The 22,629-nt window shown below is 36.5% G+C and overlaps 2 protein-coding genes across 3 annotated transcripts; both read left to right on the top strand.

The window, feature by feature from the left end:
- The first annotated feature begins 15,037 nt into the window (after window positions 1-15,037).
- On the top strand, window positions 15,038-16,028 carry LOC116197984. Its single transcript, XM_031528273.1, has 2 exons — window positions 15,038-15,230; window positions 15,371-16,028. The coding sequence occupies exons 1-2, from the start codon at window positions 15,056-15,058 to the stop codon at window positions 15,871-15,873; spliced, it is 678 nt and encodes a 225-aa protein (XP_031384133.1). The 5' UTR covers window positions 15,038-15,055; the 3' UTR covers window positions 15,874-16,028.
- A 3,886-nt stretch (window positions 16,029-19,914) lies between these two features.
- On the top strand, window positions 19,915-21,604 carry LOC116197629. 2 transcript variants are annotated; one of them, XR_004155072.1, is made up of 4 exons: window positions 19,915-20,151; window positions 20,284-20,427; window positions 20,739-20,821; window positions 21,267-21,604. XR_004155072.1 is itself a non-coding variant. In XM_031527808.1 (3 exons), exons 1-3 carry the CDS (start codon window positions 19,999-20,001, stop codon window positions 21,276-21,278), a joined length of 309 nt encoding a protein of 102 aa, XP_031383668.1. In that variant the 5' UTR covers window positions 19,915-19,998; the 3' UTR covers window positions 21,279-21,604. The 2 variants fall into 2 exon arrangements, 1 of the variants encoding a protein (XP_031383668.1); XM_031527808.1 differs by lacking the exon at window positions 20,739-20,821.
- The last annotated feature ends 1,025 nt before the right edge of the window (window positions 21,605-22,629 follow it).

Genomic DNA, 22,629 nt, shown 5'->3' with positions numbered 1-22,629 from the left:
GGGAGGAATGACAGCATGATCTCTCTTTCAGATTGGGGTAATCACCAGGTTCTTTGCTCTACATTTTGCAGCTACATGATTAAGTGGAGCTTACATATTCCACCAGGATGGTTGACCGACGGAAACTTTTTCAGACTATGATCTCTGCTCACCTTGTGATTATGTTTGTGGGACAGATAATAACTAGTACTAGCTAGCACTCGATGATGATAGATTCTGCTTTTTCAGAATTGTTGGCGGCTTGTGTTAATCTATTTTGATGCATCCAAGTCTATGAGCATCAAATATTGAGATTTCAATTATCATTGTGACATCGGGGGTGTTCGTGATTGTCGTGGAGTTAGGATGAACTGGACAAGTCTTCAATGTTCAGAAGAAGAATGGAGGGAAATGTTTCATGCTGCAATTATTTTTATTCCACCCAATGAGTGCTTACACATATATGCTGAACTGTCAATGACTGTTGTTACAGTCTTTACAAACTGACCCCTCAAAGTGCAGTCTTTAGATTTTGAACCCAAGTCAAATTTTTATGGTTTCCCTGTTTAGGTGTCTCTCTTTTTGGGTAGAGAATGATCAATCGAAGATTTTAATATCAATAGAGCTCCTTTTTTTTTTTTTTTTTTGATACGTAGTATCGATAGAGTTCATTATAACCTGATGCACCCCCAAGCATCCTTAACAGAACACTTAAAAAGCTAGGAACTTGGTGGAAAAGTAATGGGGTTGCTTGGCCACCACCCTACTCAGCAATAAGATTTGTGCACTAGTTAGCTGGTGGAGTACGAGGCACAATACCATGGATATGGCTCGCGAACTCTAATAGTAAGACATCACGGTAACTGAGAAAGTGAGAAATTGATTGACACTAGTACTATACGAAATATATAATGTTCGCTAGTTATACACACACACACACTAGTACATCGATGAAGTAGATTAATCTCCTCTTTTGGGATAGTCTTGTGGGAGATTTTGACTTGTGAGAAACCCTTTGCAAACATGCGATCAAAAGATATCGTTGGTACGTTCTGAATCGAGGATCTGCTCGGTGATGGATCATGTCATAAGACAACAGAACAGAGCTTCAGAGGAGGAACACCATCCACAGAGGACTTTATATGCCCATAGATATGCTTAAGAGGCTAGAACAAAGCTTGCTGAGACGTAAGTCAGCACTTTGTCATCTGATGCTCTTTCTGCGCATAGTCTAGAATTATTAGATGATGACACATATCGTTATTGATGCACGTTGCTGTGGATTGATACCTCATTCTCTGAGGATATTGTAAATAATATTGAAATTTTATCTTTACAAGATCAACATCCTATCAGTAGTATTGGTAAAGCACTGTCATAAGACCATATGTTCTTGACTCTAAACATAATAATGACTCTAAACTAGGGCCTAAGCAGAACAGGATAATGAGCATCAACGAGACGTAATAGTATACCCCCATAATGTAGGGATGGATCTCCCAGCACATATGCATAGCCGTAAATGCCCCATTCACTGCCCCAGGAGTTTTGAAGTATCCAGACATTCTCCTGTTGGTCTTGAATCTGCATGATACCATAACCTACAATAAGCATGGCAGGAAGATGTGACTCATCACTACCTTCCCACCGACAAATACCTTGCAATTCAATTTTCATATAACAATTTTTCAAAGTTCAAATGTATAAACAATATTGTAGTCACCATGGTTGTTAGAATCGGGATTCGAATCATAGAATCTTACGATTCTACAATTCAAGGAGTAGCTAGCGATTCCGATTCTATGACATGAATCGAGAAGGTAAAATTGTCGATGAATCGCAATTCGAATCGTAGAATCTACGATTCTAGTTTCAACCCAAAGTCATATGCCCTCCCTCTCTCCCTCTTCATCTCTCTCATTGTGCTTCGATATTGCTCTTTGGTTTTCTTATTTTATGAAAAGTTTGAAACTTGTATCTTGACTGTAAGTGATAGGGACCTGAAAAGTTTCTGCAGCTACTTCGAATTGGGTTCCAGTCGATTCTTGATTGCAATCTGGTTTGAGATGATTTAGGCTGTAATTTTTTTCGACTTTTTTAAGTGCAGAGAAATATGATTTCAAGAAGGGATAGGCCAATAAGAAATTAGGGAGGAAAGCAGTTTCGTCTACAGGATCCGTAATTACAGTATTATATCAATTTTCATTGGAGATTGTTATAGTGAGAGCGCTCTCTTGTGAATACTAAGCACCATTTGATTTTGATAAACAAAGTAGGAGGCTGCAAGATTTATCATTTAATATTTACTTTAATTATTTCTGACATGGGATTTGGTGTGTGTGTATATATATGTTATTTTTTTAATTACAAGTAGAATATTATAATTCACGATTCGATTCTACGATTCACGATTCTACGACCATCGACCGATTCTAGGTAGAATCGCGATTCTGATAACCTTGGTAGTCACACATCGCTACCCTCCCAACGTTAATTCATTATGGTATTAGAATTCACCTGTTGATATGCTTCAAAATCTGTAGTGACGCAAGTATCCACTACAATCCGTCCGTCGTTGAGAGCTTGAATAATTGATTCCTCATTTCACGAATATAGGTCGACGAATGTCTCTATTGGACCATGTCGTACATGAGGCTGCAAATTAGTACAAAATATTTAATCTATTGTAATATTTCTCTAATAGGAAAGCTTCAGGCTAAATTGAGAAATCTGCATGGTGCCACAGCGTACTATAAGCATGGCATGAGGAGGTAAAACATCACTACCCTCCTAGTGACAAATACCCTGCAATTCAATTTCCATATAACAATTTTTCAAAGTTAAAATATAAACAATATTGTAGTGAGACATCGCTGCCCTCCTAACATTAATTCATTTTGGCATTAGAATTCACCAATTGATATGCTTCAAAATCAGTAATGACGCAAAAAGTATCCACTATAATATGTCTGTCATTGAGACCTTGAATAATGGATTTCTCATTTCGCGGATACAAGTTGACGAATGTTTTTATTGCGCCATGTCGTAGATGAGGCTGCAAATTAGTACAAAATAATTAATCTGTTGTAACATTGCTCTAATAGGAAAGCTTCAAGTTGAACTGAGAAATCTGCATGGTGCCACAACCCACAATGAGCATGGCACGAGGAGGTGACACATCATTACCCTCCTAGCCATAAATACGCTGCAATTCAATTTCCATATAACAATTTTTCTAAGGTAAAATACACAAACAATGTTGTAGTGAAACATCGCTGCCCTCCCATCGTTAATTCATTTAGGTATTAGAATTCACCTATTAATATGCCTCAGAATTTGTGGTGTCGCAAAAAGCATCCACTACAATCCGTTTGTCACTGAGAGCTTGAATAATTGATTCCTCATTTTGTGGATACAAGTTAACGAATGTCTCTATTGGGCCATGTTGTACTCGAGCCTGCAAATTCGTACAAATAATTAATCTATTATAATATTTCTCTAATAGGAAAACTTGAGGTTGAACTGAGAAATTTGCATGATGCCATAACCTACAATAAGCATGGCATGAGGAGGTGACACATAACTATCCTCCCAGCGATAAATACCCTGCAATTCAATTTCCATATAACAATTTTTCTAAGTTAAAATACATAAATGGTATTGTAGCAACACATCGCTACCCTCTCATCCTTAATTCATTTTGGTTGATATGCCTCAAAATAGGTAGTGACGCAAAAAGTATCCACTACAATTCGTCCGTCATTGAGAGCATGAATAATTGATTACTCATTTCGTGGATACAAGTTGACGAATGTCTCTATTGGGCCATGTCATACATGAGGCTGCAAATTAGTACAAAATAATTAATCTATTGTAATATTTCTCTAATAGGAAAGCTTCACGTTGAACTGAGAAATTTGCATGGTGCCACAACCTACAATAAGCATGGCATGAGGAAGTGACACATCACTACCTTCCCAGCGACAAATACCCTGCAATTCAATTTCTATATAACAATTTTTGTAAGTTAAAATACATAAACGATATTGTAGCGACACATCGCTGCCCTCCCATCGTTAATTAATTTTGGTATTAGAATTCACTTGTTGATATGCCTCAAAATTTGTAATGACGCAAGAAAGTATCCACTACAATCCATCTGTCATTGAGAGCTTGAATAATTGATTCCTCAATTTGCGAATACAAGTTGGCGAATGTCTCTATTGAGCCATGCGTACATGAGGCCGCAAATTAGTACAAAATAATTAATCTATTATAATATTTCCCTAATAGGAAAGCTTGAGGTTGAACTGAGAAATCTACATGGTGCCATAACCTACAATAAGCATGGCATGAAGAGGTGACACATCACTACCCTCCCAGCGACAAATATCCTGCAATTCAATTTCCATATAACAATTTTTCTAAGTTGAAATACATAAACAATATTGTAGCGATATATCGCTGCCCTCCCATCGTTAATTCATTTTGGTATTAGAATTCACCTGTTAATATGCCTCAAAATCAGTAGTGACGCAAAAAAGTATCCACTACAATCCATCCATTATTGAGAGCTTGAATAATTGATTCCTCATTTCGCGGACACAAGTTGACGAATGTCTCTATTGGGCCATGTCGTACATGAGGCTACAAATTAGTACAAAATAATTAATCTATTGTAATATTTCTCTAATAAGAAAGCTTCAGTTTGAACTGAGAAATTTGTTAGTGCCATAACCTACAATAAGCATGGCATGAGGAGGTGACATATCACTACCCTCCCAACGACAAATACCCTGCAATTCAATTTCTATATAACAATTTTTCTAAGTTAAAATACATAAACAATATTGTAGCGACATATTGCTGTCATCTTATCGTTAATTCATTTTGGTATTAGAATTCACATGTTGATATGCCTAAAAATCTGTGGTGATGCAAAAAGTATTCACTACAATTCGTCCGTCATTGAGAGTTTGAATAATTGATTCCTCATTTTGCGGATACAAGTTGACAAATGTCTCTATTGGGCCATGTCGTCCATGAGGTTGCAAATTAGTACAAAATAATTAAACTATTGTAATATTTCTCTAATAGAAAAGCTCCAGGTTGATCTGAGAAATTTGCACGGTGCCATAACTTACAATAGGCATGACATGAGGAGGTGACACATCACTACCTTCCCAGCGAATAATACCTTCTAATTCAATTTCCATATAACAATTTCAATTTTTTAGGTAATTTACCTTTTCTTATGTTGGTAAAAAAAATGCTTTGATTTACTTAGTAATATTCGACACAATTATTTATCAATATATACATATATTCAGCTCTCGTAAATGTTCACAGCTCATACAAGTGCACGTTGCTTTATTTTGCACTTACAGATATATATTTCTTTTTTGCTGTTGAAATTTTGGAACTCTCCTGTAAGGCTATAACTGATGACCATCCTTTTTTTTTTTTCTTTTTTGCGTTCTACGTTGTGTATATATATAAAATATTAGCAAAAGAAATGAAGATCAATTAAGGCACAACACAAGCATACATACCACGTCCATCCGCCCATATGCGTCTGCATGTAGAAGCATGTGATTCTCGACTACGTATTGGAAGCCATATTCCAGATTTCTTTTGTGAGGCGGCCCACGGGCTCCATCCATGATTTCCTGTACGGAAAGGGGTTGCAACCCCACCCCTTCCCTGCTATACGCGGCCCTAATGCTGCAGGCCACCGTGATAGCCCAACATATAGCTGCAATGCAACAAATAATTATTAAATAAACATACATAATTAATTGTATCATTATTTTATTATTATATATGTTAATAATAACATTAATATAATATAATTGTAAATATATAGCTAGACTAGACTACATTATTTGGTACTTCTTTGGTCTGGCAATTAAAGCTCCAAAAGAGACGTACGGTATTGTCCCTGGTGTTGCACCGGCGGTAGAAACCCATCTTCAAGGTAGTCTACATACTGGAGTCCATCCACAAAAATTCTTCTTGCCCCCTGCATTGCATTGCGACACATTGTCCAACTCCAAATCAATCAATTTCTTAATAAAAAAATAAAATTATGAAACTAAATTAACGCATGCATCAATTGGCAGAGTTCGCATAATTTCCATACATACACAACCATTGTGGCGCGCGGCAATTTAAATAAATATAAGCATGACATTCGTGATATGTATGTGTATATATTATGTATATATGTCAAGAAGAAGAAAAAAAAATCATAAAGATACAAATGTATTTTAGTGAAACGTATGTTTATGTGTCAATGCTAATGTTCCTGATTCCCTGATGTGGTCTTTTATATCGTTTTTGTGGCGGTGGATCAACGTCCAATACATCATCCTGCTCTTCTAATTTTTGCTCGGGCATTTTTCCTTAAACCTGTAAAAAGAAGTTAATGTTAATGTTTGTTGGGCCATGATTACCAATTTCATTCCAAATGCAATTTGGCTAATTATTCCATCCCACCCTGACCGTTGCATTGCACGTCTCACTCTACTCAATGCAGGTATGTACGGCTCTCTTCCTCACGTACGTCTCGTACCTTTCTCTCCCTTCGATTCCCCCGAGCTGAGATAAGATGAGGTGCTCCCTCCCAATCTCTTCTTCCTAAGAACGAAAACCTGCAGGAAAGATTGAGCGCCTTGAACTGATTGATTGACGAAGTGTACGTTGATCAGGTCATCAAGAAATGAGGAGTGCATGTATGTATGTATGTATGTATGTATGGGTGGGTGGGTCGGTGGTCTTACGCTTATCATGAGCAGCTAGCTAACTCTCACCCAATGGAAGAGGGAGGAAGAGAAAGAGAGGAGGGCTGGTGAAACCCCAAGGAGGCTTGACGAGACGGAGCCCTACAGTAACAGCTCTATCAAACAATGAAGAGAATTGGAAGGAGGGAGCACTTCTTCTGTGCACTGTGTAGCGCAGGGAAGAAGGCAGCGTTGTCCAGTACAGTACAATACATGGGGGAAGAAAAAAACAAGAGATTTATTTAGTAGGAACCAAAAAAATACTATTGCTTTATTTATGACGTCTTTCTTTTAGCATTTGCTCGATCGGGTTTTACCTGTACACACATATTTCTCAGTTTTTTGTTTTTTTTTCCGGTTACATATACATCTTAATTTTACTTTATCGATAGATAATGAATTAATTTATTTTAACTTTTCTTACACCTTTCCCAACTCTCTTATATAACTAATCTATCGATTCTTATATACCTCCTGAAAATGTTAGGGCAAGATCCGTTCTGCTTCCAATTTTCTTCTTTTTCCCTTAAATTCTTAAGATGTATTAATCTTTTATTCTTTTTCTCCTAATTTTAAATAATGAAAAAGTAAAAGAATTAATTTCTCCTATGTAAAAATGACATGTGGCCAGAACTCATAGAAAGACTAACCGTGTTATGACTCTTGGCTAGATTTTTTACCAGGTTTCACATTTCATGTTTTGTTCTACTAAGCCTTAATTCGATTGCGGCTATAAATAGAACTCGAGACAAAGTCCGTATTTGGCCCTTTTATTAAACAGTATATTTAGAAATATATTGCCCATATTTCTGGAAGTTAAAAGTGTTTCTTTTTTGGGCAGTGATGATTAAAATAAAGATGGTTTTCCATTATCAACTGAGTTGGTTTAAACAGTTCGATATTTGTTCCGCTGAAGTAATGTCTCAAGTTCGAGTCTTTATGAATACAAAAAATTCACGCCGAGAAGTCTTTATTCTTTAGTGGACCGGATCGGCTCGACTAGATTAGTCGGACCCTAATTAATCTTTTGAATGTCACGGTAAAAAGAAAAAAAGTTTTCCATTGTGCCATTGTACCTATAATAAAATATATGTATGCAGTTATCTGGAGTGTTTTGTTTTCACATATACACCAACCGTATTATTTGAATTTCACAAGTATATAATCCAATAACTGCGACAGTAAAGATGCCTTTTCGCTAACGATCGACTTCCTCGCCCTTTTGCTTCTCTGACCTTACTTTTTCCAATAAAATACTAGGCCGTACGTGAGTCACCATATTCGCAACTTTCCAGGAGGATTACCTCTACCACTTCACTAGCCTCTTTCTTCTCCATTTTTCTCCTCCTTTCTGAGCCTATTCACTTTCCTTCTACGCCCGCCACCCGCCCTGCTAGGCTGCTCCAGCTTCGGCTCCTCGCCACCTACCTCCACTTCTCCGGCTGTTGCCCTTCCACTTCTAACCGCCCTCCAACGACCAGCCTCCCATGTGCACTGGTCTATGAAAGTTAGCACCTTCACCAACCGCTCATCCTTAATCGCAGAAGGTAGAACAAATGCATACCTGTCCTGCTGCCCGTGCCACTTCATGCCTTTTCCACCGACCGTTGCCAGTGCCTCTTTCCTTTTCTTCTGTCCCCATCAACGTTTTCATGCACATCTTAGATGTTCAACGCCTCCTCTCCCTTGCTCTGTGCCTGGTGTGCCCTTCCTTGTTGTCATACTTCTGTGGGTATCGGTCGTGGAAAGATTGAAGAGCAGCTTCTGAGCCTTATGAAATAGGAGAACGCCGTGCCGAGAACTGATCATGGTTCAACCAATAGTAATCCCTGCAAATAATTATTCTGCTGCAAATATGATTCCCAGAGAATCATTGGGAAGTAGTATTTATCACCGTAGACATCAGCAGGCTTGTCCTACTGACGAACCAGCTGAGCCAATGGTAACCATTCTGCAGCTAAAAGTTACCCTGGTGCTTAAGCCCAATGGCAGCATCTCGAAGCATGGACAATCCATGAAAATGGCCTCTCCAGGGTTTTATAACCAATCCATCTAAGGTAGCTCGAGGACTACGAGTTCTAGCTTAAATGCTCGGGATCATTGTGTAGTTTAACAGAGCGTCCATGAAAATCTTACTCGTGAGAGCACCAAAAACCTACTTCGGGTTAACCAGCAAGGAAAGATCAAGCTTGCTCGAGGAGCTAGAGGGGTTGACTTGTAATGCAATAAGGATGAAACTGTGTCTCCACTGCGCTCATCTTTTTATCCTTGTCTCTGTCATCATCCAAACCTTGACCGACTGATGTGTCCACGATCTGAACGATTCGATGATTCAGATGGAGAGAAATCTGATACTCATTCCTCAGCTACTCCTGAAACTGGTAAAGAATACATTGTGGTTGATGAAATGGTAATAACTTCGCAGCGGATTTCTAAGGAATCTTATTATAACTGAAAGAAATACAGAATAGGAATGTGGTATCTTATATATACTACTTTGCCCTATAAAATGCTTATCTGTTAATGTTTAATGGCCCTTCCTTATTTTGGCTGCCTGGGATGCGATGAAATGTTGTTCGTGGAATCCTTGTCACTTTTTCTACTCTTTATGTGTACGCAACTAGTTACAAGAGAGCTGCAGGTAACGTGTATAAAGATTCTTGACTCGTGCTTTAGGAGATTAGCCCCGTGAAATTGCTTATTGTTTCTCCAACTCTCTACATTAAGCATTTACTCTTGCCAAAGACTCTTGGAGCTTCTGAACCAGAATACTTGATAGAGCTTGGATCAGGCAATTGCGAAGTCGTTTATCATGGGAAATGGAAGGGGTTTGATGTTGAGCCTTAGCTTCTTCAGGAGTGCTCCTATTAACGAAGATCGCTCACTCAAATGGATTCGCAATTATAACAGGAATTTAATTTGCAATAAGCAGTAACTGTATTGTAAATAGCTATAAAAGTTAGCATAAAATGTGTACGTAATAGATGATCAAATAAATTAGATAGAAATTCTTTTTAATTTCATTCAAATAGATTAGCAGTCATGGCAAGAAATCAATTTGCAATTACCAGTTATAGATTAAATAGCTATGAGAATTGTCATAAAATGTGTATGCAATAAATCATCAAATAAATTATGTAGAAAATTTTTAATTAAATAAAAATTATTAATTTATAAATTAGATTAGGATTTCTTTTAAACTAGTCAATCCACCCGCACTTTAGGCGGAAATGTTATTTGTGACTGATTTTAATTCATTATTTAATTTGATTAAATTTTAGTTAATTTATAATTTATTTCTTGATAATATTCAAATTAATATTGAATATAAATTTTTTATTAAATATAATGCAGGGAACTAACATTATTAAAATGTTTATATATCTAAGTTTATATATTTTCTAAATAAAATTAATAAGTTTATTTTAATTAAAATTATGGTAAATAATTATATTTGTAGTTTTTAAACAAAACTATTTAATTTTTAACATCAAAATTATTAGAGTCACTTTGATTTCTTGCTCAAATATTCTAAATAATAATAAATCAATTATGAAACTTAAAATTTTGAACTCAAAATTTACTTAGTATTTAAATTAATTCTATTTACATTTTAGATTAATTTTGTTTTGAAAAACAAAACTTCTAGTCATCGAGCTCAAAAGAAGAAGAATATATATATAATATGTTGTTCTTGTGTTATGCAGTGGATTTGAAGGAAAGTGAAATAGATTATGACATCACCTTTAGATTATTGTTTCTCACTTTCAGAATCTTGTATTTTTGCATCTATTTATACAAATCATTCATTTATTTAATTATTATTGTTGGCATCAATTTCCATTGATTATTGTTTCCTTACTTCCTTCCTGAAATACAAAACCCTCCTCTCCGTCTACCTCTCTGCTAGTGCCAGGAAAGGCGGTGATGGCAGAAAGAAACAGCTCCTGTCCTCCTGCCTGGGGTGAGATTGAGAAGAAGACTGATGAATCATTTCAGCACGACTTGCCTCCTGAGGGATGGAGATACATAACGGATGAGGAGTGGGATCGTTGCCAGAGACAAGTCGCTGAAAGTGATGTATGTATTATTATTATTTTTGTTCATTCCATTTTTGATAATCAGTTATTTGAATCCTTAGTTGCATTGTTAATTGAATTATCTGGTTCTGGTCTGATCCGATATGGTGATGAAATCTTCGTCTTTCATTAGGGCTTCGATGTTGATCATTTCAGCGATTATATTTATGCCTATATGATTCGACCTGTACCGTTAGAATGTGTTTCGAAGGAAAAAGAAGCTACTCATTGATAAAGCCGCTGAGCACTACAACGCTTGCAGCAACGTAAGTGATATGATTTGATTACTCATGCCATCCTTGATCGGGAAAATCACCACTCCCTCTCTCCCTGTCTGTGATTTTATTCCTTTTATACACTACTCTAACTTTTCTTGTTGCTTATTTTGTTTGTCTTGTAGACTAAAAAAATCAGCAATCCCCAGATTCTGAAATTTAATGAGGACTTTAGTTCTCTTACATACTATATCACTTTCACGGCTTATGATGAGGATGGTGCTAATTCTGATTCGGCTGAGCCGGGTGTTTATCAAGCAAAAGTGTTCCGGCAATTTCCTTGTAGTGATTCGCTTATCAACTTTTGGAGACGCAAAGGTATTTATATATCTCTCTCCTAGATTCTCTTGTGGTGGCTTATAATTTTGAGGGGACGACCGGTAATCTCGTACATCCCCTTCATGTGCGCAGCCTCTATATATATATATATATATCTTTGCCATCTTCATTTTTAGATGTTAACTAGATCCAATGATGATCGACTAGTTAGCTGTTTGTCTTCATAAACTAATTTATGGTAATTTATTTAAAAATTTATCCAACTGGTATCAGAGCCCATGGTTATAGTCCTGGGTGTGTAGGGCGGCTTCGTGCCGTGAGGTGCGCATAACGCGCATGTATGAGCGGGTCCGTGTGACCTGTAGGCTCGAGTGTAAGCGTAACGTGCGCCTCGAACAGGCACCCGTTGTGTCCGATGTCGGGACATCGAAGTGAGGGCGGGTGTGATTAAGTCGTGCGGTCTCGTCGATTGATTAAGGTCACGTGACTCGTGTAAGACGACAGGATACCACGTGAGGGCGGGATGTTGGAGAAAAATTGATGATGTGAGAGTACACAATGTCCCACATCGGTTGAAAAGAAAATATGGGAAAAATTTATAAAAGACAAAGGTTCAGTAATCCATTGGCTTAAGCTTTTGGGTTGCATATGGGCTCGAGTCTAAATTAGGCCCATTTTTATTTAAAAATTTATCCAACAAGACGAGATTAGCTAGTGACGTTGGGTTGTTGGTTGTCAATTGGTTTTAATGTGCTGGTTTAGATCGTAATTTGTGATTATGTTTTCTGGGACAGATAATAACTAGTGCCAGCACTCGTTGATAATGATAGATTCTGCTTTTCCAAACTTATTGATGATTTGTATTAATCTATTTTGATGCATCCAGTCTATGAGCATCAAAAATGAGATTTCAATTATCACTGTGACATTGGGGGTGTTCGTGATTAGTGTGGGTTAGGAAGAACTTGACAAGTCTTCAATGTTCAGAAGAAGAATGGAGGGAAATGTTTCATGCTGCAATTATTTTTATTCCTCCCAATGAGTACTTGCACATATATGCTGAACTGTCAATGTCCAGTTCCAGTCTCCTAAGGCTGTGATCACGGCTTGAACAAGTCGATCAGAGAGCACCTGTTTGCAATAGACCTAGGAGTGGAGCGCTCATAAGTGAATGCTTCAGTTTACCCTCATCCTTCGACTCTGGAGGGACGTAAATCTGAAAGTAGAAGTTAATGGTTCTTGGCAGACTCCATTGGTGCACTATAGCTGTCTGTTGGGCAGGGGAAATACTATCAGCTTTGGACGTTCCATTCAGTCTGTTAATCCGGTGAATGATCTGAAGCAACCATGCGGTTTTAGGAACTACTTCTGTGTGTATTGGTCGTGGAAAGATTGAAGAGCAATTCATTAGGCTTTTTATTTATTTATATATAATCTTATTTCGTAATGGTTGAATTAATTTTTTATATAATCTTTTTTCCCTTAGGAACTTTGCTAGGCTTGATGGGTGATATATTAAACGCTGGATCTACACATATTCAAAAATTTTACTATGCTAATCTTTATGATTTCAATAGACTTATTTTGTAACATGGGATCACAGTGACCCTCTCTATTCTCCAAGTACAGGGATAGGGGGATCCCATGCACCTGCTGGTTGGATCCTACACTTAATTCCGGGATGATACATCCAATAAGCTATGTTCTCTTAGGTGTAGCGCTCATAGGAAAGGCGACGATAAATTATAAGAATGAAGGATAAAGTTCACGGAAGGAGAGAATTTTGCATGCACTTTGAATCGACTATTCTCGTAACTTTCCATGAGAACATTATCGAGAAGAAGGTCCAATTGCGTCGACTTCCATACCGACGAATAAAAATTGGAAGTTGGAGATTAACGTGTTCAACAGGACATTTTTATCTTTTGACTTCTTTCTTTTGCCTTTTCTACTTAAACCACTACATCTCTAGATCTCATGTTTAGTATATCATATTACGGCAAATCAGGATATACATCATTCATTAGGTCGAGGTTTAATCCAATCTTATGTTTGCTTTAAATTCATTTCAAATACGATCTATCATTCCATTGGGTATTAACTAAGAAATCATTGTCTTTTTCTTTTTCTCCATTTAGGGAAAAAGAAGAAGAAGAAGAAGGAATCTATATTTGCGTGTGTATACATGTGCGCACGCTTCAATTCTCATTCTAAGAGATAGAGCAAGAGTAACTAATGAAGATAAATACATGATATATTATATTGTAAATACATTTATATCGTATTATTTGTGTAGCACCAGCGTTACACGTACGCGGGAACAAAAAAAATATGATAAAAATATCGATATATTCATGATGGTCCGCCGGAGGGGCTCATGCGCCCTCTTTAGAAAAATTGGTTATAGTGGGTTCAAATTTTTCATGATCAAAAAATTGTCATCTTACTCACTCCCTGAAAGAGCCTGCCCCTTGATTTAAATCCTTGGTCCGTCTCTTAATTAGTAATTTGACAAGAAATTTAATAATTAGATTAGCATTAAAGAGAAATAATAATGATAGTTAATCATATATTAAAGTCGATTTAATAAAAAAAAATAAACAGAAAAAAGGAATTAGGCACCTATATGGAGAGGGGTTCTTTAGTGTAGTTACTAGCGTGCAAAAATGGAAAAGTAAGTTTTGTACAAGAAAAAACAATATTTGAATAAATATTACTTGACTCGCTGTCTCTTTCTCCAGCCCTTTTCGATGTTCCACATAACCCGATCTCTATTACGGACAGACCTGAATTATAACATAAATGACGTCAATTTTCGAGACAGAGCAATCAAATCAAATCTAAAGTCGGAACACAGAGATTCTAGCATGTGGTGGGCTTTTCAGCTAGTCCGCGTGCAAAAAGCCCATGCTAAAAAATCGAAAATAGAATAATACTTTTTGCACTTGGAGAACTAATAAATTCGAAGCGCATAAGTTTTGTACAGGTATGAAAAATTTTCGCACTTAAGGAACGAAATGTTATTATTCTTATACGAAAAGTTTTCATACAAGAAAAATATTATTTCGTATAAGAGCAACTATTGTATATGAAAATATTGTTTTTCTTGTACAAAGGATTTTTGCAAGAGACTAATCCCTCTGTATTCCAAAGGATTACCGAGATAAGGTTACCGATGAGGTTTTTTTTAATAGAGGGAACAAATCCATCAGTAATCCAGGCCAATTACTGATGGATTATTGAGGGAACGTTCCCTTGATAAAAACGTTGTCTTTAGGGGTGACCATTTCTTAATCGAGGGGGGACCGTGAGAACGATTCACAAGAAAGGTCGTCGTGAATGTATTTTGAGACAACTTGGAAATTTTCTTTGGAGGAAAAGATGACGTGATAGACGACAATTTGTCAATATGGGATCGAAAGTGGTGGGACCTTCTCAATTCTGACAACTAATGCATTGAGATTGATAGTTAAATTTTGACATATGGGTACATCAATCTTAATTCTGACTTCCTCGCGATTGCTCCTACGCTTGACGAGGATTCCTAATTATAAATAGTTGGAAGAAACAGAGCAGGCCGGGATCCTCCCATATCTCTCCCGTCCGTCCACTGAAACACACTTAAGCCCGAGAGAGAGAGAGAGAGAGAGAGAGAGAGAGAATGGGGATGATACTTGGAGTGGCTGATCGGCTCAGAGTGGAAGTGAAGGAGAGTTTGAAGAGGAGGCGGTCGTCTGGCCAGCCGAATATCAGTACTAATTCCTCTGCTTCCAATGCGATCAAATCGGGACAACATATCTTCTCCTACCGCCGCTGGGGACTCTACTCCCACCATGGTCTGTGAGTTAATTTTGTTTTCCTTCACACCCACCCCCCCCCCCCCCCCCCCCCCCCCCCAAACCAAACACGCACACACACAAAACAACAGTGTTTCGGGTCTTGTGCTTTAATCATGCTGGCTTTGATCTCGTGACAGGAATATATATAGGCAACGGGAGAGTGATCCACTTCACCCGGACGGAGGACAAAGAAGCCCTCGTTCCATCGTGGACACGACTAGGAGTGCAATGCCACTCTAACCATACTCCATGTCCAAAATGCAGCCACACAACCAGTCAAGGTGACGATCATCAGCTGCAGGTAGCTGCTGTAGTTCCTCGCGGAGTCATCCAATCATGTCTTGAATGCTTCCTTCGTGATGGCTCAAAGCTTCAACCTGTACATCTCTATGCATATGGTCTGCCCAGGTGGCGACTCTTGCTCAAAGTTCCCGGCTCCTGCACTGCCACAGCTCCCACGAGATTTCCGATCCAAGTGATTGAGACGGCTCAAAAGTTTCTCGCTGATAAAAGTTTCCCTGAGTATAACCTCTTCAGGAGCAACTGCGAGCATTTCGCAACATTATGCTGCACAGGGACGGGCATAAGCGAACAGACGGCACCGTGGGCTTGGTTCGCCATAAAACTAAAGCTTGCTTGAAGGTATCTTCCGTCGACCATGGACGGCTATCACCAAATGACCCCAATTACTGTTCGAGCTCCGTCCGCATTGACATCTCCGACGCAAAACCAAATCTAATCCGAATCCCACGTGTACGGACGTACTCATCCCCATACATCATCATCGTCCCTTCACTTCCCTCTTTTTTTCTATTTCTCTTTTTTTCCTGGGTTTAATGAATAGTTTTTTTTTTATTTCGTTAGTAATTAATTAATAGAAATTTTGTTCTGTTATATACATGGTCGTGGCACACACCCCCCGCCAACCCCCCCATCGCCAAGAGCCGGGGAGACCAAAAAAGGACGCCTCCTTTAAGCGGCCTTCCTCATAGAATCTGTCGGGTAAACTGTCACCCTGACGTGGGACTTTCAGATAATTCCATATGAAATGCAAAGGTCAAAGTCAATATGATGTGACAGCTTTTGAGAAACTATTTTTGAGACTGGCTATGTATATATATGCTTGGAAGGCTCTCTGCTTGAACTCATCTAATGTATATATATACATACGAAGAAAAATAACAATGATTCTAAAAATTTATTATTTTTTGAATATGAGTTATATTATTTTTTGATAAATCTTTAAGAATTATTAATTTGATATGCGATGGTTTGTCCACGCGTATCAATTGACGGCCAATTGGGACTATTTTTAATTGTATTATGTCCACATTAACGGTCATTAACGGTCAATTACGGAATGAACTAAATTTATCACTTTTCTATACGTTTCAGGACTGTTTTTTATAAAGTCAAATTTACATGATTTAACTCAAAGAATGATAATCTTTTATGATTGTTGCAATCTTTTTCCCAATATATATGTCCAATAAATTCCAAAACCCCTTTCCCACACATATATATAATTAAGAAGTGCCAGGGAGCAAGAGTAAGAAAATCTAATTTTAACAAAATTCATTATTGTTTCTCTTCGAAAAAGTAGCACACCATTCAATGATGACCGGTAATCGCTGTCACAGATTTCAATTGAAGGTAAAAGAAGAAGAAGAAGAAGAAAATCACAGTCACAGATTTATATATATATATATATTTCATAGCGATAGGATAAAATATCGGAAACCCATAGCAGATGGGATCCAATTTAATCGAGAAATGGAAAAATAAACCGAAAAACTACGTGAAAAATTATCATATCCAAAGAAAAATGATAATCTTAAGTGGAGAGGTCATCTAAGAGAAAGAAAGTGGGCCAACGAAACGAAGAGACGGTTACCCTTCTAAATAATTATGATGTGACACGACAAAATATATATATAAATATATATATGTTCAGACGAAAACAAATGAAAAAAGCAAAAAAAGATAGGAGAGTACGATAAATATGGATTGATTCAAACGATTCGATACTTAGTCCGTTAAGATTTTGGGTTTAAGTCCTTATGAATGTAGAAAATTTATACTGGGAGAATTTTACCTCTTAATAAACCGAGCCAATTTGACTTAATTAATCTGAATTAAACTGGACTTTCAAATATTAGTGTTCACATTAAAAAAAATAGAGCACGATGTCGTTGAATGTGGGTGGTGTCGACAGAATGTAAAGCAAAGTCTGATAATGACTCGACCTTTATATTTGTAAGTTTTTAGTTGAATTATAGATTGTATACTCAACTTATGACTTTTTTTTTTTACGTGAATCATGATATTTGAAAATTTAATTGGACCCCCGACTAATTTAGTCAAGCTGAGTCGGTTCATTAAGGGTAAAATTCTCCCGACATGAATTTTCTGTATTGACTTGAATATGAAATCTTATTTAAGTGAAACAAGTATCGAACCACTTGAATTAATTTATGTTGGTTAAATTTTTTTTTCTTTAGATTGAGGCAAAAATATTTATCAAAATGAATGTGCAAGTGAGCTCCCATGCATCTAATAGAAACACCTTCCAAGATGGAAAATGATTTTCACTGTGTATAAAAATTCACGAAGACATTTGATATGTATTCCACGTGCTTGATCGGTCTGAGTCTTATGTGTGAGGGAAAGAGTAAGTGAGGTGTTGATTAACCGTAAGCCTAGATATATACAAGTATTTATGGGGAGTTTAGCGATATATTACATTACCACCTTTGGAGATACTTCCGATTTACCTTATCATGGTCTTAGCCGAGTAAGGCCGAAAATCCCATCCCCTACTTATTGCATTGATACATTGATGCTTTTTCTGTGTGTTGAACATACGGTGGTGCTTCCTAATATACAATCAGTTAAATATATTAGCAATTATAAGAGGAATTTAATTTGCAATTCGCAGTGACTATATAGTAAATAGCAATAAAAGTAAGCATAAAATGTGTACGCAATAGATTATCAAATAAATTAGATAGAAATTCTTTTTAATTTCAGTCAAATAGAATAGCAGTCATGGCAAGAAATCAATTTGCAATTTCCAGTTATAGATTAAATAGATATGAGAGTTGGCATAAAATGTGTATGCAATAAATGATCAAATAAATTATGTAGAAATTTTTTAATTAAATAAAATTTTTAATTTGTAAATTAGATCAGGATTTCTATTAAACTAGTCAATCCACCCACGCTTTGCGCGGAAATGCTATTTGTGATTGATTTTAATTTATTATTTAATTTGATTAAATTTTAGTTAATTTATAATTTATTTCTTGATAATTTTCAAATTAATATTGAATATAAATATTTATTAAATATAATGCAGTGACCTAACATTACTAAAATACTTATATATCTAAGTTTATATATTTTCTAAATAAAATTGAGAAGTTTATTTTAATTAAAATTAAGATAAATTGAGAAGTTTATATATTCGTAGTTTCTAAACAAAGCTATTTAATTTTTAACATCAAAACTATTAAAAGTCACTTTGATTTCCTTCTCACACATTCTAAATAATAATAAATCAATCATAAAACTTAAAAATTTTGAACTAGAAAATTTACAATCTATTTAAATTAATTTTATTTACTTTTTAATAATGAGACAATTGATTTTAAAATGCATTTACATTTTACATGAAAATTGAAAATGTTATTAATTTTCTAAATATCTCTTTACATTTTCGAGTAAGTAATTAGTAGTGAAAATTTCATTTTGAGTTTTAACTTAAACTCGTAAATTATTTCATTTTAATATACTAAGTTAAAATTCAATTTTAATTTTAGATAAGATGGTAAAGTATATAACTTTAAATAATTTCAAAATTCATGATATTGAGCAATTATTTTCTTTCTAATTATATTATGAAATATGAGAATTGATGTTTATTTTGAGGTTTAATTTAAATTTATAACTATTTCACTCTAATTTAAGATTTTATATATTTTTAAATACATAAAATAGTATTGGTGTATAAATTTTTTTATTCTTTCTGAACTTACTATTTTTGAATAATTAGTTTCTTATTAATTTTAATATTGAATATTCATATTTATTTTGAGTTTGAATTAAATTTGTAGATCATTTTACTCTAATATAGTAAACTAAAATTGGAAATATCGTTACATACATAAGATAGTAAAGTATATTACGTCAAATTATTTTGCTACTCGAGTAAGATTGCCATATTAATCATATCCTTTTTTTTTGCCCATATTTATCATATCATTATTACATGCAAAATTTGATAGTAAACCTAAACTTCAGTTTACAATTGATTGACGCCTTTGAAAAACAAAACTTATAGTCATCAAGCTCAAAAGAAGAAGAAGAAGAAGAAGAATATATATATATAATATGTTGTTCTTGTGTTATGCAGTGGATTTGAAAGAAAGTGTTAAATAGATTGTGGTATCACCTTTAGATTATTTTTCTGAAGTTGTATGCGGAGGCGTGTCGTTCGGGTCACCATCCCCCACAACCGCCCTCCCTCCGGCTCGGGCTCTGATTACGGTACGTTATGTGACCATTTCTTCTCGAAAGTGTTAAGTAGATTATTGTTTCTCACTTTCAGAATCTTGTATTTTTGCATCTATTTATACAAATCATTCATTTATTTAATTATTATTGTTGGCATCAATTTCTATTGATTATTGTTTCCTTACTTCCTTCCTGAAAAGCAAAACCCTCCTCTCCGTCTACCTCTCTGCTAGTGCCAGGAAAGGCGGTGATGGCAGAAAGAAACAGCTCCTGTCCTCCTGCCTGCGGTGAGATTGAGAAGAAGACTGACGAATCATTTCAGCACGACTTGCCTCCTGAGGGATGGAGATACTTAACCGATGAGGAGTGGGATCGTTACCAGAGACAAGTCGCCGAAACCGATGTATGTACTATTATTATTTTAGTTCATTCCATTTTTAATAATCAGTTATCTGAATCCTTAGTTGCATTGTTAATTGAATCGTCTGGTTCTGGTCTGATCCGATATGGTGATGAAATCTTCGTCTTTCGTTAGGGCTTCGATGTTGATCATTTCAGCGATTATGTTTATGCCTATATGATTCGACCTGTGCCGTTAGAATGTGTTTCGAAGGAAAAAGAAGCTACTCTGAAATGTCTCATCGATAAAGCCGTTGAGCACTACAACGCTTGCAGCAACGTAAGTGATATGATTTGATTACTCGCTCCATCCTTGATCGGAAAAATCACCACTCCCTCTCTCCCTGTCTGTGATTTTCTTCCTTTTATACACTACTCTTACTTTTCTTGTTGCTTATTTTGTTTGTCTTGTAGACTTAAAAAATCAGCAATCCCCACATTTTAATGAGGACTTTTGTTCTCTTACATACTATATCACTTTCATGGCTTATGATGAGGATGATGCTAATTCTGATTCTGCTGAGCCGGGTGTTTATCAGCAAAAGTGTTCCGGCGCTTTCCTTGTAGTGATTCGGTTATCAACTTTTGCAGGCACAAAGGTCTTTATATATCTCTCTCTCCTAGATTCTCGTGTGGTGCCTTATAATTTTGAGGGGATGACCGGTAATCTCATGGTGCGCAGCCTATATATATATATTTGCCATCTTCATTTTTAGATGTCAATTAGACCCAATGATGATCGACTAGTAAACTGTTTGTCTTCATATACTCATTTATGGTAATAGACGAGATTAGTTAGTGACGTTGTGTTGTTGGTTGTCAATTGGTTTTAATGTGCTGGTTTGGATTGTAATTTGGGCTCCCATCTCTAGCTTGTTAGCATTAATATTCTGCCAAATTAACTGAAGATTCCCGCATTGGTCGTATGTATCCTCGCTTGGTTGATGGACGGACCCAAGAGTAATCCATTGGTACTGTCAATGCAAACTAATACGACATATTTCCTGGTAATGGCCATGCATTATGTCTCTCCAATTTCTTCCTTGAGGGAGGAATGGCAGCATGATCTCTCTTTCAGATTGGGGGTAATCACGAGGTTCTTTGTTCTATATCTTGCAGCTACATGATTAAGCGGAGCTTGCATATTCCACCATGATGGTCGACCGACGGAAACTTTTTCAGACTATGATCTCTGCTCACCTTGTGATTATGTTTCGTGGGACAGATAGCAACTAGTACTAGCTAGCACTTGTTGATGATGATGGATTCTGCTTTTTCAGACTTATTGGCGGCTTGTCTTAATCTATTTTGATGCATCCAGTATATGAGCATCACATATTGAGATTTCAATTATCATTGTGACATCGGGGGTGTTCGTGATTGACGTGGGGTTGGGATGCACTGGACAAGTCTTCAATGTTCAGAAGAAGAATGGAGGGAAATGTTTCATGCTGCAATTATTTTTATTCCACCCAATGAGTGCGTACACATATATGCTGAACCGTCAATGACTGTTGTTACAGTCTGTACACACTGACCCCTCAAAGTGCAGTCTTTAGATTTTGAACCCATGTCAAATTTTCATGGTTTCCCAGTTTAGGTGTCTCTCTTTTTGGGTAGAGAAAGATCATACGAAGATTTAAATATCAATAGAGCTCTTTCTTTTTTTTCTTTTTTTGATAGGTAGTATCGATGGAGTTCATTATAACCTGAGGTACCCCCAAAGCGTCCTTAACAGAACACTTAAAAAGCTAGGAACTTGGTAGAAAAGTAATGGGGTTGCTTGGCCACCACCCTACTCAGCAATAAGATTTGTGCAGGAGTTAGCTGGTGGAGCACGAGGCACAATACCATGGATATGGCTCGCGGACTCTAATAGTAAGAACATCACGGTGACTGAGAAAGTGAGAAATCAATTGACACTAATACTATACGAAATATATAATGTTCGCTAGTTATACACACACACTAGTACATCGATGAAGTAGATTAATGTCTCCTCTTTTGGGATAGTCTTGTGGGAGCTTTTGACTTGTGAGAAACCCTTTGCAAACATGCGGTCAAAAGATATCATTGGTACGTTCTGAATCGAGGATCTGCACGGTGATGGATCATGTCATTAAGACATTCAAAAGTTTTTCATGCAACCTAATTTATGCTACAGCTAGTATCATTCATGGAACCCTGAGACCTAAAATACCAAGCTGGTGCAACCCCACTCGGAGATAACTGATGGAGAGGTGCCGGTCATTGAATCCTGACTCGAGGCTGTCCTTCTCAGACAAAGGAACCACGCACTATGTCGGCAGCCATGAACGTAAAATTATAAATGTGTGGAACGTGTTCTATTATGGTTGCTCCTAAGCTAATAAATTATAAAGCTTAAGAGGCAACCGTAATAGAACAGAGCTTGTTGAGACGTAAGTTAGCACTTTGCTGTCCGATGCTCTGTCTGTGCATAGTCTAGAATTATCAGATGATG

Source organism: Punica granatum, chromosome 2, assembly GCF_007655135.1.
Source record: "Punica granatum isolate Tunisia-2019 chromosome 2, ASM765513v2, whole genome shotgun sequence".
Taxonomy (NCBI): domain Eukaryota; kingdom Viridiplantae; phylum Streptophyta; class Magnoliopsida; order Myrtales; family Lythraceae; genus Punica; species Punica granatum.
Note: the sequence above shows the minus strand (reverse complement) of the source record. Positions and strands in the feature narration are given on the sequence as shown.

Excerpts from the sequence above, each read along its gene's own strand:
- LOC116197984 (XM_031528273.1), top strand. The coding sequence starts at position 15,056 with ATGGGGATGATACTTGGAGTGGCTGATCGGCTCAGAGTGGAAGTGAAG. Across the intron at positions 15,231-15,370 it reads GGGACTCTACTCCCACCATG|GAATATATATAGGCAACGGG; the intron begins GTCTGTGAGTTA and ends ATCTCGTGACAG.
- LOC116197629 (XM_031527808.1), top strand. The coding sequence starts at position 19,999 with ATGGCAGAAAGAAACAGCTCCTGTCCTCCTGCCTGCGGTGAGATTGAG. Across the intron at positions 20,152-20,283 it reads GACAAGTCGCCGAAACCGAT|GGCTTCGATGTTGATCATTT; the intron begins GTATGTACTATT and ends GTCTTTCGTTAG.